General features: G+C 39.6%; 1 protein-coding gene across 12 annotated transcripts in view; it reads right to left on the bottom strand.

Annotated features, from left to right (window-relative positions):
• CDK14 (cyclin dependent kinase 14) overlaps positions 1–17,110 on the bottom strand; it is a 678,396-nt gene that overhangs the window by 101,699 nt on the left and 559,587 nt on the right. For 8 of the 12 annotated variants that reach the window (XM_059885772.1, XM_059885771.1, XM_059885778.1 and 5 more), the window contains one exon: positions 8,489–8,628. In XM_059885772.1, coding sequence (XP_059741755.1) covers positions 8,489–8,628 — 140 coding nt within the window. Of the gene's footprint in view, positions 1–1,246; positions 1,389–8,488; positions 8,629–17,110 lie in introns of all 12 variants that reach the window. The other 4 variants (XM_059885775.1, NM_001206776.3, XM_059885768.1 and 1 more) reach the window with 1 other exon arrangement.

The raw sequence follows: 17,110 nt of genomic DNA, 5'->3' as shown, positions 1-17,110 counted from the left end.
AGAAGGAAGAATCTTACTCTTATGAATGAAATGGCAAGTCTACTAGTAATACCTCCTGACTGGCATTTATACACCATCTTTTATCAATCTGGGAATCTACTCTCCAATCACTCATAAATCACCACTGAACTCCTGAGAGGCCAAAACTGACCCCCACATTCACTGAGAGTCCTCAAAACCTGAGTCCATGGGTATAGTCTAACCATCCAGTAGACAATGTGGACAATTAACCTTCTGATAGTTCAGCCTGTTAATATATTTCAAATTAAGAGTGAGAGGAAGAAAGAGGAGCTCCTGCAATACTGTCTGTATCTTTGGATTAACTGGAACATTTAATTACTGAACAGTGACACAAGCAAGTAACATACGGGCCAGCAAATAAAAAGCCTTCCCCACAAAAAAGTTGATTCTCTATATACTTCAGCATTATGTTTCATTAAACAAAAAGGTATATATCAGCATAAACCTCCAAATAACCCAGACATTCCCAACTGGCAATAAAGACACAGCCTTTTCAGAGGTTGCCAGCTTATGCTTGTTTCTGTAATTCCTATATGATAACCAATGGGACAGTCTGACATGCCTAGAGATTGTCTCATTTAGGTTCTACTTTCCATCTGCAGAATAGCAAAGGTCAAAGAATAGGAAAGAAGGAAAAGAAAATGTTCGCTATGATAAGGATTGTACCAGGGGCCACGCAGGAATCAGAAGGGGGTGAAATGACCCAAATGGCCATTAAGCAAACCTGGGGAGCCCATGCCCTTTTCCAAGGAGGTAGACAGTTCAGTTCTACACACAAACTTATGGCAGGAATGTGAGTGCAATACGGCTAGAGTTGCTGATTTTTCAAGAAAAGCCAGAAATCTAGACATTGTGTAAAATTACCCAATTTTAAAATGAGAGCAACCAAGGGGGAAAAAAAATGGCATGGGCCACACACAGTAGGTCTGTGATGTAGATATTCTCCAAAATTAACCATTTCTAACCTCAGTAAAGAATGTGTGAGTAGGGAAATGATTTGCTTATGACAACAATGGTTTGCCTATGCCTATATAAATAAAATACCATTTTGGTCAGAATCCAGAAGGTGTCTAAAAATACGGAAATGACTTCAACTTGTAACGAAGGCCATAACGAACATAAAAGAGTCACTGGATAGAAAAAAACAAATCTGAAATATTTCATTTGAAAAGATCGACTTGGTGTCTTTTCACAATTATTTTCCAAGTAGAGTAGATCACCCTACCTGTGCTCTTGAGAACGCTGTGCGCATCAGTGCTTGCTATTTGATAGACTTTTGCCATAACTATTGTTTTTCCCAAAGGTCCTCATGCTTTCTCCGGCTTCCGGTTGCAATCTTACATTTGGGACGGTAAAAATAGAAGACACTGCAGACAGAATAAAAAGTTTCCATTTGTATATTTATAATTGTCTCTTTCAAAAAGTGAGGTGGAAATGCAATGCTGGATGTCCAGTACATGAAACAAAATGGTATACATTGGTCTTTGAAATTGTCAAGTTGTCATAGCCACACACAAACACACAGATTTACACACACATATGACAGGACAGTCTGACTTCCCCTCCAAACCACAGCTCAGTTGACCTCTCATATTTCTCTGATCTAGAACAATTAGCTTGAATTTGGAGATGAAATATTTTGCCCTTTCTTTGTGCCACTCTTCCACTCATTATTTGGAGAAGTATCTATTGAGCCCCATACTGTTTCAGGCTTTCAGAATCCTGTAGTGTATAAATCATAAGGAAAAGAAACTCTGGTGTTTGTAGACTTCATTTAGGGCAAACAGATGATAAACGGGCCTTAGGAAGCATCACTATGAACAAAGCTAGTGGAGGTGATGGAATTCCAGTTGAGCAATTTCAAATCCTAAAAGATTATGCTGTGAAAGTGCTGCACTCAATATGCCAGAAAATTTGGAAAACTCAGCAGTGGCCACAGGACTGGAAAAGGTCAGTTTTCATTCCAATTCCAAAGAAAAGCAATGCCAAAGAATGCTCAAACTACCACACAATTGTACTCATCTCACACGCTAGTAAAGTAATGCTCAAAATTCTCCAAACCAGGCTTCAACAGTACGTGAACCGTGAACCTCCAGATGTTCAAGTTGGGTTTAGAAAAGGCAGAGGAACCAGACATCGAATTGCCAATATCCGCTGGATCATCAAAAAAGCAAGAGAGTTCCAGAAAAATATCTGCTTCTGCCTTATTGACTCTGCCAAAGCCTTTGATTGTATGGACCAACAACAAACTCTGGAAAATTCTTCAAAAGATGGGAATACCAGACCACCTGACCTGCCTCCTGAGAAATCTGTATGCAGGTCAGGAAGCAACAGTTAGAACTGGACATGGAACAACGACTGGTTCCAAATCGGGAAAGGAGTATGTCAAGGCTGTATATTGTCACCCTGCTTATTTAACTTATATGCATCATGAGAAATGCTGGGCTGGATGAAGCACAAGCTGGAATTAAGATTAATTCCAGGGAGAAATATCAATAACCTCATGCAGATGACACCACCCTTATGGCAGAAAGTGAAGAAGAACTAAAGATCCTCTTGATGAAGGTGAAAGAGGAGAGTGAAAAAGTTGGCTTAAAACTCAACATTCAAAAACTAATATCATGATATCTGGTCCCATTACTTCCTGGAAAATAGATGGGAAAACAGTGGAAACAGTGGCAGACTTCATTTTCTTGGGTTCCAAAATCACTGCAGATGGTGACTGCAGCCATGAAATCAAAAAATGCTTACTCCTTGGAAGGAAAGTTGTAACCAACCTAGACAGCATATTCAAAAGCAGAGACACTACTTCGCCAACAAAGGTCTGTCTAGTCAAAGCTGTGGTTTTTCCAGTGGTCATGTATGGATGTGAGAGTTGGACTATACAGAAAGCTGAGGGCCGAAGAATTGATGCTTTTGAACTATGGTGTTGAATAAGACTCTTGAGAGGCCCTTGGACTGCAAGGAGTTCCAACCAGTCCATCCTAAAGGACATCAGTCCTGGGTGTTCATTGGAAGGACTGATTTGAAGCTGAGACTCCAATACTTTGGCCACCTGATGTGAAGAGCTGACTCATTGAAAAGACCCTGATGCTGGGAAAGATTGAAGGCAGGAGGAGAAGGGGACCACAGAGGCTGAGATGGTTGGATGGCATCATTGACTCAATGGACATGAGTTTGAGTAAACTCTAGGAGTTGGCGACGGATAGGGAGGCCTGGCGTGCTGCAGTCCATGGGGGTCACAAAGAGTCGGGACATGACTGAGCGACTGAACTGAACTGAACTGATGATAAATACTCAGACAAATAAATCAACTAGTTCTAAGTGTTATGAAGAAAAATAAAGCAGGGACAAGAAACAGGAAGTGCTGTAGTGGAAGCAGGTCAGTGAAAGCTTCCCAGGTAAGGTACCTTTGAGCAGAGACCCAAAAAAGGTGAGAGGGCAAGTCATAGAAAGATCTAGAGGAAGATCAAGGATGAACCGAAGAAAGAGCAAACATCAAAGCCTTTCTAAGGAGAAGCAGGCAAAACAATTAGGAGGTTACTGTAAGATGCAGGTGAAAGACCATGGTAGGTGACATGGGGTGGGAAATGGCAGGGGAGAAGTCAGGATGGTCTACTGATCTACTTTGAAGGTACGCTAACAGGGTCTATGGAAGAACTGGGTTTGGGTGTAACAAAAGAAGAATCCAGGGTAACTTCGAACAACTGGAAGAATGACATTGCCATTTATGAACAAGATAAAGACTACAAAATGAGCAAGTCTGGGGGAAAAGATAAGGAGTTCAGTTTTGGTAATATGAAGCTGGAGATGCCTACTAGACATCCAAATGGAGATGTTAAGTAGGAGCTGGATATGCAAGTCTGGAATCAAGGAAGATGGGCTTGGAGATTGAAATTTGGAAGCTGTCAGTATACACAGATGATATCTAAATCATGAGATTAAATAAAATCATCTGGGCTCTTGGGAGTGTATGCAGATGGGAAGATCTGAGGATTAAGCCCCAGGGCATTCTAAGAGTGAGAGGTTTGGCAGATGAGAAATCTGCAAAGGAGTATGAAAAGAAATGTTTAGCTGAGTGAAAGGAAAATGTCCTGTCCTGGAAACCAAGTGAAGGAAATATTACCAGCAGGAGATGGTGGTCAATTGTGAATTATGCTGATGGGTCAAGATGAGGGCCAAAGATCCATGGATAGAGCCTGAAACCGACAGCTGTGGCATCTTGGGTGCAAAAGTTTGGCACAAAAGGATTTAAGAGAAAATGGAAGTCTAGGAACTGGAGCAGCGAATATATTTCAACAGGGTGAGTTTTATTTTTAAAAAGATGGCATGTAGATCCATTCAAGGCATGATGTTGTTTTAGGATAATATATAGGACATATGTAGGAATAGGTCAGAAACCCTACCAACAGAAGAGCTGGAAAGGTCCTCAGGGCTCACTGTGTCTCTAAATGAGAAGCCGGAAACCCACAGAGACTAGGGCACTTGTCCAAAGTTGCCTGGCTAGTTAATAGTGGAGTTGATGCTATAAAGCTAGAGTCCAGGCGGTCTGATTCCCAGTTCAGCGCTCCTCACACTGCACCAATTTGTTGGCCTTCTTTTACTGTAGATCTGAGCTTTGTGAATTAGCAAATGAATGTAATAAAATCAAGGACTCTGCGCTATGAAGTGTATTTTGTTCATTTACTTTGACAAGGGTAGTTCAGCTTCAATAATTTATGTAACTTGATAGTATACACAGGAGAATGCCCTGTGGTGTATTTGGGGAAAGTAATGAATTTCTTCTAAATCAGCCCTCGATTTACTTCCCTGCAATTAAATCTTTGTGAAGAAGTGGGGCAAGGCTGTTGGGGTTTTGGGATAGAGGGAGAATGACAGGGTGCCCCTAGAATTAGCCAGCTTTAACTGTCAGATCCCCAGGTAACTGTGCCATAATTCTCGCTTGATGAATTTATAATTCCTTCTTCAGTGGCACACTAATATATTACTTCTAAATTTTGGTATTATGTAAACTGGTGAGGTTTTAAGGACTAGCACAATAAAGATATTATATTGTTATACGTTCTTCCAAAGCAAATAACAGTCTGGCATCAGCATATAACTTCATTTTTATAAGAATTCAGGGAATGACTGCAGGGCTCTGTGTAACCAAGGTTCTAATAACATTTGATACTCATCTCAAAAGGTCTGCTACATTAAAAGTAGGCCAAGAAGGCTGGAGCCCACTTTGAACTTACTTTTGTTACAATCTTCTTCTCTTTACCTGGGTTTGCTTTTTGCTTGCATAAGTGTTTTCTCTTTGTGGACATTCTTTTCTTTTAAAAAAAAAAAAAAATGCCATGACCTATCTTTAAGAATGTGATGCTGTGGACTTAATTGTATCCCTCCAAAATTCAAATCCTGGAGTCCCAATGTGATAAGCTTTTAGAGATGAGGTCTTTGGATAGAAATTAGGGTTAGATGCAGTCGTAAGAGTGTGGCCCTTAGCATGAGATTAGTGGCTTATAAGAAAAGGAAGAGATAGAGATGTCCCGGTTTTTCTCTCTCTGCCATGTGATGATAAGGGAGGCGCTGTCTCATCAGGGACCTTGATTTTGCAAACACCTTGATCTTGAACTTTTAGCCTTCAGAAATGTGAGAAATAAATGTTTATTGTTTAAGCCCCAGTCTATATTATGTTGTTATTGCAGCCTGAGCAGATTACGTATTAAAGTGAGGTTCCTAAAGCTGGTCAGTCTTAACCATGACTTGGTTGCTAAGACAACCCATTTATCGGTTCTGCAACACTTCTTTTCAAATGGCCCTCTTTCCAAATCTCCTTGAAAAGGAGGGTATGAGGATATGAAGATATGAGGATACTGGCGCTGCTGCTGCTGCTGCCATTTGCCAGGTGGTGAACTTTTACAAGACTCCACATTAACATAAAATTTAATTTTAAGAATTTCAAGAACTTCTAAATACATTCTGCAGAATATTAACCTAGATAACAGTCACCAAAACCAGTCATTTCACCTAAAAAGAAACTAGTTCCCAAAGTCTCCAGAGCCTAGAAATTCTTTGTTTTGTAAACATGTTTACAAGGACGACCACGTTGTTCGAGATGGAAATGACTGTGGTATTTAAGACTGGGATTGTCCTTTCTTGCGACTGGATTTATGCTTCATAATGATTATCTACTAGACACAGAAATAGCATTTCTGTAACTCAAAATTGTTACCGGAGGCATTTAGCAGAATCTTGCTTGAAAAATATAATGATTTTTCATCTTTATTCTCCCCCCTTCAAAAGGTTTCACTGCCCCTGATGTTTAACGTTATGCAAAGGCGTGTTTCTGCCAATGAATATCGCCTTATGGTTATGCTTCTGCAAATAGCCTGCTGTGAGCTGATAAAGGGATTAATGCAGCCAAAATTCTTAATCTGTGAAATTACAAATTAAATTCTCATATTAAAAATACCACCCTGAGGTATTTTTTGTGGTTTTAATTCCCCTCTGGTGTTCTGCATACATTGTGCTTGTTAATGACGGGGACAAGGCTGTCTCCGTTGGCAGCCTGCTGCCGAGTGATAATGTGGAGGCATTTACTTACTGATAGAAACTGGATTTAACCACTGGCTGATAAACTAAGTGGCAAGTGGGTAATAAGTCCATATTAACAAAAAAGTACTACTACAGAATTCAGAATTCATAGACCATCAAAATCCTGGCTTAAACTCAATCATTAAGTCAGATGGGATTGAGATGTCACCAAGGAGGACTGCTATCAAGTTACAAGTTATACTAAAGGGGAAAACAAATCATGTGTTCGAATTCGATGAGCCAGAAACTCATTAGTTTGTTTTCAGTATGGGAAGATGTGTCACCAATTGATTATTTTTCTACAGGGATTTCATCTTTAATTTTTTTTTTTTAATGGGGATAGCAGTAGTAATGATCAATGGGTAGACTATTGGAAAGTAAGTAGGGAATATCGGATAATATGGACTCAGAATATATAAACTACTGAAGAAGATTAGTACAGGGTAGTAGTGGGTTAATACATCTAGAATCACTTTAGAGTTAAAAAAAGAAGGTAATTAGAATTCATTGTGAGATAGAAAAGATTCAGGGTAGGAACACCCTCGAGTTGTTACCTGGGATTTAGTTGCCAAATAAAAGGTTACTGTTGTCAAGGAGATTCCAGTGCTTATCAATGGGGGAAGTCTAAAGTCTAAGAGAATAAAGACATAACTTTTATGTATGGTGCGTGTGTGCATGCTAAGTTGCTTCAGGCATGTCTGACTCTTTGTGACTCTACGGACCATAGCCCCACCAGGCTCCGCTGTCCATGGGATTCTCCAGGCAAGAATACTGGAGTGGGTTGCCATGCCCTCCTCCAGGGGATCTTCCCAATTTAGGGATCATCGAACCTGCCTCTCTTCCATCTTCTGCACTGGCAGGCAGGTTCTTTACCACCAGTGCAACCTGGGAGGCCGATGTCCATGGTAAGTGATGTATATTCAAGGATTAATAATGATATTATAGATATCCATCCATACATGCAGTATATGAATTTTTAAGGGAATAAGAAAAGAGTATGAGAAGAAATATCTCTCACTGGCATTTGGAAAGAATGTATCACCATTGAACAAAAGTGTTCTTACTGCAACAGTATTTTGCAAAATTTCACAAGAATTTTGTTTCACACTTTGGAAGAAAGATGAGATCCTCCCAGTCATAAATCCTCCCCCAAATATTTAAAATGTAATTGGAAAAGGCTGTGTAAATATGAACACTTGCAAAAACAAAACAAAAACCCACCCAGGAATGTGTTTTGTTTTAAAAGACCCAGAGAAGAACTCTGTATGAATACCAAGAGCATTTGTAGTTAAAATGAATTACATGTCTTCAGTTCTTACATGTCAATTCAGTGTATTAGCCAATTGCCAACTCTGTTCATCAGCTCACTACATAGCAGCCCTTTTTAAGGTTATTGTTACAACCAAGATAGTCTCTGAGAATCAAACAGAAATGAATCATTTCTACTCCATGTTCTGCAGCCAGTTAAAAAGTACTGTATGCATAAAGTACTAAATATGTAAATCATATTTTCCTTCTCCTTTATGACTGCTCAGATCATTTTTTTGGACACACACATAATCAAATACAAAGACATGCAGCTGCTGACTGCAGAGCAGAGATAGCAAAATAAGGAATCTATTTTCTTCCTGTGTCTGGTAAGCTCACAACTGAATGGCAGGATTCTACTAAATATATATGCACACTACCTCCCTTCCCCCATTCCATCTCTCTCTCTTTGTATACACATACACATGTTACGTACATATACATGTAATGCATATATTAACATAAACACACATAATATTACAGAAGCACAAACATGTGAACCCCTCTACATGTATGTTACACATGGATGCTAAAATCATGCCCCGGCTTCAATTAGATGTTTCAAACTTGTCATACTCACTATCAGTCAGTTCCCATAGCCGTGGGGGTAGGTCACTAAAATACTCGTGGCTCAAGGCAGCCTGAGCTGATAGTCTGTTCTTTGGGGAACACTGGAGGAGCTTGGAGGCCAGATCTTCTGCATGATTCACATAGCTGAGCCTGAAAACACAAGCAAAAAAGGGAGAAATCAGAACAAATAGAAAGTTCAAGTAAGACATGCTGTAGTTTAGTTGCTAAGTCGTGTCTGACTCTTTGGACCCCATGGACTGCAGCACACCAGGCTTCCCTGTTCTTCACTATCTCCTGGAGTTTGCTCAAACTTATGTCCATTGAGTCAGAGATGCCATGCAACCATCTCATCCTCTGTCTTCTGCTTCTCCTCCTGCCCTCAATCTTTCCCAGCATGAGGGTCTTTTCCAGTGAGTCAACTCTTGGCATCAGGTCGCCAAAGTATTGGAATTTCAGCTTTAGCATCAGTCCTTCCAATGAATATTCAGGGTTGATTTCCTTTAAGATTGAGACATTAGGCTTACCTAATTTTTCTGGGCCTATTTATTCCCGGACAAGAAAACAAGTTAAATTGGCCTTTGAAAGTAAAAAGAAGCAGCCTTCACAGTAGTTCTTGAAGTATCTGTTACTCTAAACCAGGTTTCACTCTTAGTATCCTCATTGATCTAACATATTTCTATATGAGCCAAGGGTTGATGTTTTCAATATAGAATTAGGTCCCAAGGTAGAAAATTTCAGAACATAATTTATCAAATAGTAGCCAGAATTTGCTCAGAGAGTATATGTACTGCATACACATCTGGATATATTTACAAGGAAATTAATATAAAATAAGCAGGAGAATTAAAATAAATCTTCTATTAAATTCTCTAGTTACTAAAGTTACTTTTCCTTGAAGAATTTACATTTTCTTACATTGAATGAAAAATTATTGGCATAAATGCCCTTTCAAATATTAACAATTGTAATATTAATGTGCAGGTTAACAAAGGGGATGAGCTTAAACCATATGGGACTGAATCAATTCAAGTTGACCTTTAATACAACAGTAGATAGAAAATATGTTTCAAGATTACCAAAAAAACAGAAGAGTAAAATTTTCCATGTGGTACAACTTTCAAATGAGTAGCAGACCACACTGTCTAGCCCAGTCTTGTTTTTCATGGAATCTCTTTTTCACCTCTAAGAGCAATCAAACCCAGAGAGTTAACCTAAAGATGATGGTTAAACTCTTCCTAAGAGTGACTACTACTTACGAGTAGTTGAACATGTGTCAAGCACATTCTTACGCACTTTTCACAAACTCTCATATTTACTATTTGGCAAGATAACTCTGTTTCCATCTTAACATCAGGGGGAGCTAAGTGAAAGTCAGAGAAGGTAATAAGTTGCCCAATTAGCAGGTTGAAAGGATTCCAATCCATCTAGAAACAGTTGACTCTAAAGTGGTTTGTATGTACCAAAACTCTCAGAAAGTTTCAAAAGGCTTTTACCCACAGATTCCAGAGTTTGTGCAGTAAGATGCAGTTAAGTCAGTGGCTCTGAGACAGCCAAAAGAATGTGAAGAAAAGCTGCATCTGCTAGTGGGTATTCTTTCAAAAGCCCTGACACTACAAAAAATTCAATTAACCAATAAACATTTTTCCTCAATGATCAAAAATTCTCTCCCTCCCCCTCCTCAAGCATCTCTTAAGGGCTGATTTAAAATTATTAATGGTGTGTGTGAGGGGAGGATGGGTTAGGGGTGAGGAAGAGGAAAATAGCTCATGAATTTGGGAAGAGAAAGAGAAAAGGAGGAGAGCAAAGAAAAATATTACAGTATCCAAAGATCCAGTCTAAGAGACCTTCTTTCTAAATCTTTGTAGGTACAGGTCTCACTGATGGGGGTTCAGTGTTTGGCTACTGCAAGGGATGTTTTTAAAAAACTGATCAGCGTATTGGTTTTAAATTTCTACCTGGCAAAGAGAAACCTGTCTAAAGGAAAAGGAGGTGTTCTTAAAATTCTCTGTGCTTTTTCTCTTTCTTTTAATAGGGTCCAGGACCATCCAAGTCATTCTTTCCTCTTACTAAGACTATTTCGCTAGTAAAAAATTTTCATTAACATCTTGCTAAACATCAAATGCAAACTTTGAGATAGGTAGACTTCATGGTAAAAACTTCAATTATATTGAATGTATAGTTTATGTGTAATCACGGTGAATAACATATTGGTATCAATTTTATACAGTTTTGATAAAACACAACATCAGAGCCAGACTGAGAGTAGATATGAGTTTTAGGCCTGACTCTGTTACAAGAGAGATGAACTACATTACATCTGCAGTCCTTCCAGCTTCAACAGGCCATGAATCATCCTTGCAGTGTGGTTTCACTATTTTGAAGAATGGTAAGTATCTAGATTTAATGTAAATGCATAAATAATATTTAAGCATGATAAATTGATAATATTTATGATAAATATCTAGATTTAATGTATACACATCTGAATATAGGGAATTAATCAAGAAGACATTTCCCTTTCTCCAAATAGACCAAACTTGTTAATAAAGTCAATAAAACAATAAAATGCTTATTTGTGCTATTCAGTTTATGCACAAACATTTGAATTATCATATAAAATTTTAATTTGGAGAGTTTGCTATCTTGTATTTCAGGAACCACATTTTGGGCTTGCATGGTGTCTCAGTGGTAAAGAATCCTCCTGCCAACGCAGGAGACATGGGTTGGATCCCTGGACCAGGAAGACTTCACATGCCACAGAGCAGCTCAGCCGGTGTGCCACAACTCCCGAGACTGCCCTAGAGCCCAGAAGCTGCAACTACGGAGCCCACGAGCCACAGCTACTGAAAGCCATGTGCCCAGGAGTGGGTGCTCTGCACAGGAGACGCCACCGCAATGAAAGGCCCAGGCCCCCAACTGTGAGCCGCCCCTGCTTGCTGCAGCTAGAGAAAAGCCTGACCCAGCACAGCCAGAAACAAACAAATGACCATGTCCACTCCAGCTCTCCACACGGACTTGCCACCTCACAGTCTTCATCATTACCAGAACCTCTTTTTGAGTCCATTTAAATAGTTTGAGATATGATACTTCTGGGATGTCTTATTTGGAAGTTTTATCCCAAGCACTTAGTTAACTTTATCAGGATGTTAGAATGACTGTGGTTGTTTTCGGTCACCCACTGTGATGGGAGCCAAATTTTGTTTTATATATGGTAAAGTTAGGTAATTAAAAGCTTAGCTCTCTAGCACTGTTATCTCTTCCTGGTATATTCAGTTTTTAATCCTTCTATGATGACCTTGTTTATCTTTAATAAAATTTTCTGAACTAACATTCTTTTTTTCTCATTAATGTAATGACCTCAGCTTTTTTGTTTGTTTAGTATTTGCCTGGTATACCTTTTGTCATCCTCTTTTATTTCACATCAGTAATTTTAAGGTGTCTCTCATAAACATTTCATAATCCCTGTCTTCTAAGGAGAAAATTTAGTCCATTTATATGTCATGATTACTTTACTGATATATTTGGAATTACTGCTACCATTTTAATCTTGCATCCTATTTTGTCCTGCTTTTATCTTTTCCCTCTTTCCCTATCTTTTTTGGATTGAGTTTTAAAATTCAACATTTTCCATCTTCTATTTTAGAAGTTATACATTCCATTTCCATGGGTTTACTTGTTACTCTTTCCTTTACTTTTTTCATTTCAATATATTTATTTCAATGTTTAGAGTCGAGCAGTAAGTTTCATAATTTGTATTGCGACAAAGTATTTTTCCAGAGAACTATAATCATACAACCCAGAGAGTATATATATGATTGAACTAACACCCATATATAGCACCATTTCACCAATTACATAATCAGACAAAATATCAAGTGTACAAATATTAAGTTATACACCTCAACAGGAATATAAAATGTTAGACGTCTGCTCAATTTGTCAACAGAAACAAATTTCTCCTTTTGTAAGAAAGACAGAAAGAAGCAAAAAAATTTACACTCTCTAGCAACAACTGTAGGTGAACAATTTCCAATAAATACTGGAAAAAATTAAAGGATTTTCAGAAATTTTGATTTAGAATTATTTTAGCTAAAACAACGGATCATGTCTACCTTTAAAAAAATATTGGCTAAACTAATGGGCATATTCTATATGTTCTACATGAGACACACACAGTGTTTTGCCAAAAATACTTAACAGCTCACTCCCAGTCTGTTTTCAGGCCTCTTTTAAGTTGCACCTCGAAGTGTAAACATTAAATTAATTTTAAGACATTTTTGTCTAGAGACATTAAAATATGTACTTCTGTACAATGTGGACTTTACGTGAACTTTACAACCAGAGATTTGTGATTTTAAAAATGGAGCTTTTCATAACCACATGAAATGAAATTTATAGAAAGACATTAAAACCCTGATGATGGGAAAGATTGAAGGCAAAAGAAGGGGGCAGACAGAAGATGAGATGGTTAGACAGCATTACGGACTCAAAGGACATGAATCTGGGCACACTCCTGGATTTAGTAAAGGACGGGGGAGCCTGGCATGCTCCTGGCATGGGGTCGCTGAGTCAGACAGGACTTAGCAACTGGACAACAACAACAAATTAAAAAATCAACATAAAATTTGATCAAAGGCCAACAAAATCTGTGGTTATACAAATCTTATGTATACTGTTTTAAATATGGCAGATACAGACATAAAAGAGCAGGCAAGTAGCCATACAGGCCCTCCTATCAATGTCTGAAATGACCGAAGGGATAAACCACGGAGGACAGTTTCTGGGATTTTAATTCTGCACAATATTAAAAACATACAAGTATCGTGCTGGATATTTCAGCACCTAGTCTCTCTAAAATTCTTATGTATTGATAAGATTCTGGAATGGGAATAGATTTGAAGACTTATAACCCAATACTGCATGGTTTCGGGAAGGTCAATTGATCAAAATGATAAGCATGCTTTAAATGCTGAACAGCAATATTTTTTTGCTAAGTTTCCAAACAGGTTGACTGTAATCCAAACACAGAGGCTGCAATTCTGCTAAGCTTGAGGCCTGATAAAAATGCTTATCAGCGCTCGTATGAAAGCTTCATTAGACTTATCATTCACCACACCTATATGTTGGCTAACACATACAATAAATTGCATCCAGTCCAAAGTTCCACTTCCAAGGAAACTAAGACATAGAAGAGTCTAGCCTTACTGACTACAACAGTGGGGTCTAAGACTGCTAGTATCCATGAAGTGCAGCTGGATTTTAGAACAATGCTTCCCCATATACAAAAGGTGCTTGTTTTAAAAAATCTTGGTTCCACTTTTTTTCAGAAATTGTACTGCATCTTCATATTTCACTCTGCTTTCAATTAATGGGGCTTCCCTGGTGGCTCAGACAGTAAAGAATCTGCCTGCAATGTGGGAGAGCTGGGTTTGATGCCTGGATCGGGAAGATCCGCTGGAGGAGGGCATGGCAACCCACTCCAATATTCTTGTCTTGGAAGTCCCATGGACAGAGGACCTGGTGGGCTACAGTCCATGGAGCTGCAAAGAGTCGGACATGACTGAGCAGCTAATACACTTTCAATTTATGCTAAGACAACAAACATTAGAGTTCTGCCCAGACCTGTAACACGCTGATAATTCTTTAGGAAACTTCCTTCTTTTTGGCCACACCGCACAGCGTGTGGGATCTTATTTCCCTGACCGAGGACTGAACCCTTGCACCCTGCATTGGAAGCACAGAGTCTTAACCACTGGACTGCCAGAAAGTCCCAGGAAACTTCATTTTAGAAGACATAATAAGTCATCCACAGTCCAGCTAGATGGCAGTGCATCACCATTCTTCAGCCAACCAAAAACCTGATGACTTTTCTCTACAAGAGCAGTATTGTAAGCTGCTTCACATATTCTTACTGTGTGCTAACACCACACCTTTTAAGTTCCTCTATGCGTTTGTTCCTCTACGCATTGAAAGAGATGGAAATACCAGACTACCTGACCTGCCTCTTGAGAAACCTGTATGCAGGTCAGGAAGCAACAGTTAGAACTGCACATGGAACAACAGACTGGTTCCAAATAGGAAAAGGAGTACGTCAAGGCTGTATATTGTCACCCTGCTTATTTAACTTCTATGCAGAGTACATCATGAGAAACGCTGGACTGGAAGAAACACAAGCTGGAATCAAGACTGCCGGGAGAAATATCAATAACCTCAGATATGCAGATGACACCACCCTTATGGCAGAAAGTGAGGAAGAACTAAAAAGCCTCTTGATGAAAGTGAAAGAGGAGAGTGAAAAAGTTGGCTTAAAGCTCAACATTCAGAAAACGAAGATCATGGCATCTGGTCCCATCACTTCATGGGAAATAGATGCGGAAACAGTGGAAACAGTGTCAGACTTTATTTTTTTGGGTTCCAAAATCACTGCAGATGTTGATTGCAGCCAAGAAATTCAAAGATGCCTACTCCTTGGAAGGAAAGTTATGACCAACCTAGATAGCATATTAAAAAGCAAAGACACTACTTTGCCAACAAAGGTCCGTCTAGTCAATGCTATAGTTTTTCCAGTAGTCAGGTACAGATGTGAGAGTTGGACTGTGAAGAAAGCTGAGCGCCGAAGAATTGATGCTTTTGAACTGTGGTGTTGGATAAGACTCTTGAGAGGCCCTTGGACTGCAAGGAGATCCAACCAGTCCATCCTAAAGGAGATCAGTCCCAGGTGTTCATCGGAAGGAATGATGCTAAAGCTGAAACTCCAGTACTTTGGCCACCTCATGCGAAGAGTTGACTCACTGGAAAAGACCCTGATGCTAGGAAGGATTGGGGACAGGAGGAGAAGGGGACGACAGAGGATGAGATGGCTGGATGGCATCACCGACTCGATGGACATGAGTTTGGGTAAACTCCGGGAGTTGGTGATGGACAGGGAGGCCTGGCGTGCTGTGGTTCATGGGGTTGCAGAGAGTCGGACACGACTGAGCGACTGAACTGAACTGAACTGATGCATTTGTTAAAGTCACACTAGTTAGACTGTTCTGTGTATGACTTCACAAGAGGTGGTCTCTTCATTTGAGCCACGTTAATTTAGGTTAAAAAAATACTCAATGGGATTATATGAAAATAAAAATTTTCATCACAGAAGTGATGCAAAGGATGGTGTAAGGAAATGAACGTCTACTTCAATACACTAAATTTGAAATTCTCAGCGTTTTGCGTATGATGCTGGGAGTAATGGGAAGTGAAATGATCTTCCTGGCAAGCCCTAGCAAATCCATAATCCAGTAATGAGGCAACAGAAAGGAAGCTCCCCAAGTTTAGCTCACCTATGTCAGAACTCTTTTTTTTTTAAATTTTAAAACAATTTATATATTTATAATTGGAGGATACTTGCTTTACAGTGTTGTGTTGGTTTCCGCCTTACATCAACAGGAATCAGCCATAGGTATACGTATGTCTCCTCCCTCTTGAACCCCCCACCGCATCCCGCCCCGCTAGGTCATCCCAGAGCACCAGGCTGAGTTCCCTGTGCTGTACAGCAACTTTGCACTAGCTGTATATATATGTGCGTGCTAAGTCGCTTCAGCTGTGTCCGACTCTTTGCAACCCTACAGACCACAGCCAGCTAGTCTCCTCTGTCCATGGGATTCTCCAGGCAAGAATCCTGGAGTGGGTTGCCATGCCCTCCTCCAGGGGAGCTTCCCGACTCAGGGATCAAACCTGTGTCTCTTATGTCTACCTGCACTGGCAGGGCAGGAATACAGACACTGACATGAGAACGGACTGGTGGTCACAGCGGGGGAGGAGAGGGTGGGACATGCTCTCTCAATTCGTCCCACCCCATCTTGGCGCCGCTGTGACAAGTCCGCTCCCTGAGTCAGTGTCTCTGTTCCTGCCCTGCAAATGGATTCATCAGCACAGTGGTGTCTAGATTCCATATATGTGTGTTAATACACAGTATTTGCTTTTCTCTTTCTTAGGCCAGAGCTCTTGTAACCTGCTCTCCTGGTTTTTAAGTCAATCCTCCTGGGTCCTAGTTAAGCCCTCTGATGGATCTTCTTGGTGACACAGTAATGAATTTCTATACTTCACTTGTCTGTTTAGAGGTCATGCTGTGCTCCTAGCAAGAATCTCCACTGCACTCTGGAAAATAAATATGTAACCAAGAACATCACAGGATGGCCCAATCTACAGCCAGCGGAGTTCTCTTTAGGGTAAGCTGGCTTAGTGTTTTTAATACCATCAAGTGCATCATAAAAGCTTCCACACTATATACCTCCACCCTTAGTTCTCCAAGTGTGTGGGGCTCCTTAACTTTCTAAATACTTGAAGTTCAAAATGACACCTTCTCTCTACCCTCCTGCCAAACAACAACAACAAAAAATAGAAACACTTGAATATTGATGACACTGGTCCCCTCTTTCATGTTATACTGTCTAATATTTTTTTCTGCTTTCTACACAAGGACACACATTAAACACTGTTTTCTTTATTATTATTAAAGTTTACCTGTGTTTATCATTTATTTAATCAGCTTTCCTTGCACGTTTTAGGCATTCCTTTCCAGATAACTTTTTTGTATCTGAAATACAAACTTTAGAAGTACTATAAAGAAGTGAAGTCGCTCAGTTGTGTC

The sequence above is a fragment of the Bos taurus genome, chromosome 4 (genome assembly GCF_002263795.3).
Source record: "Bos taurus isolate L1 Dominette 01449 registration number 42190680 breed Hereford chromosome 4, ARS-UCD2.0, whole genome shotgun sequence".
Lineage (NCBI taxonomy): Eukaryota > Metazoa > Chordata > Mammalia > Artiodactyla > Bovidae > Bos > Bos taurus.
The sequence above is the reverse complement of the archived record's forward strand: the minus strand, read 5'-3'. Positions and strand labels throughout refer to the sequence as shown.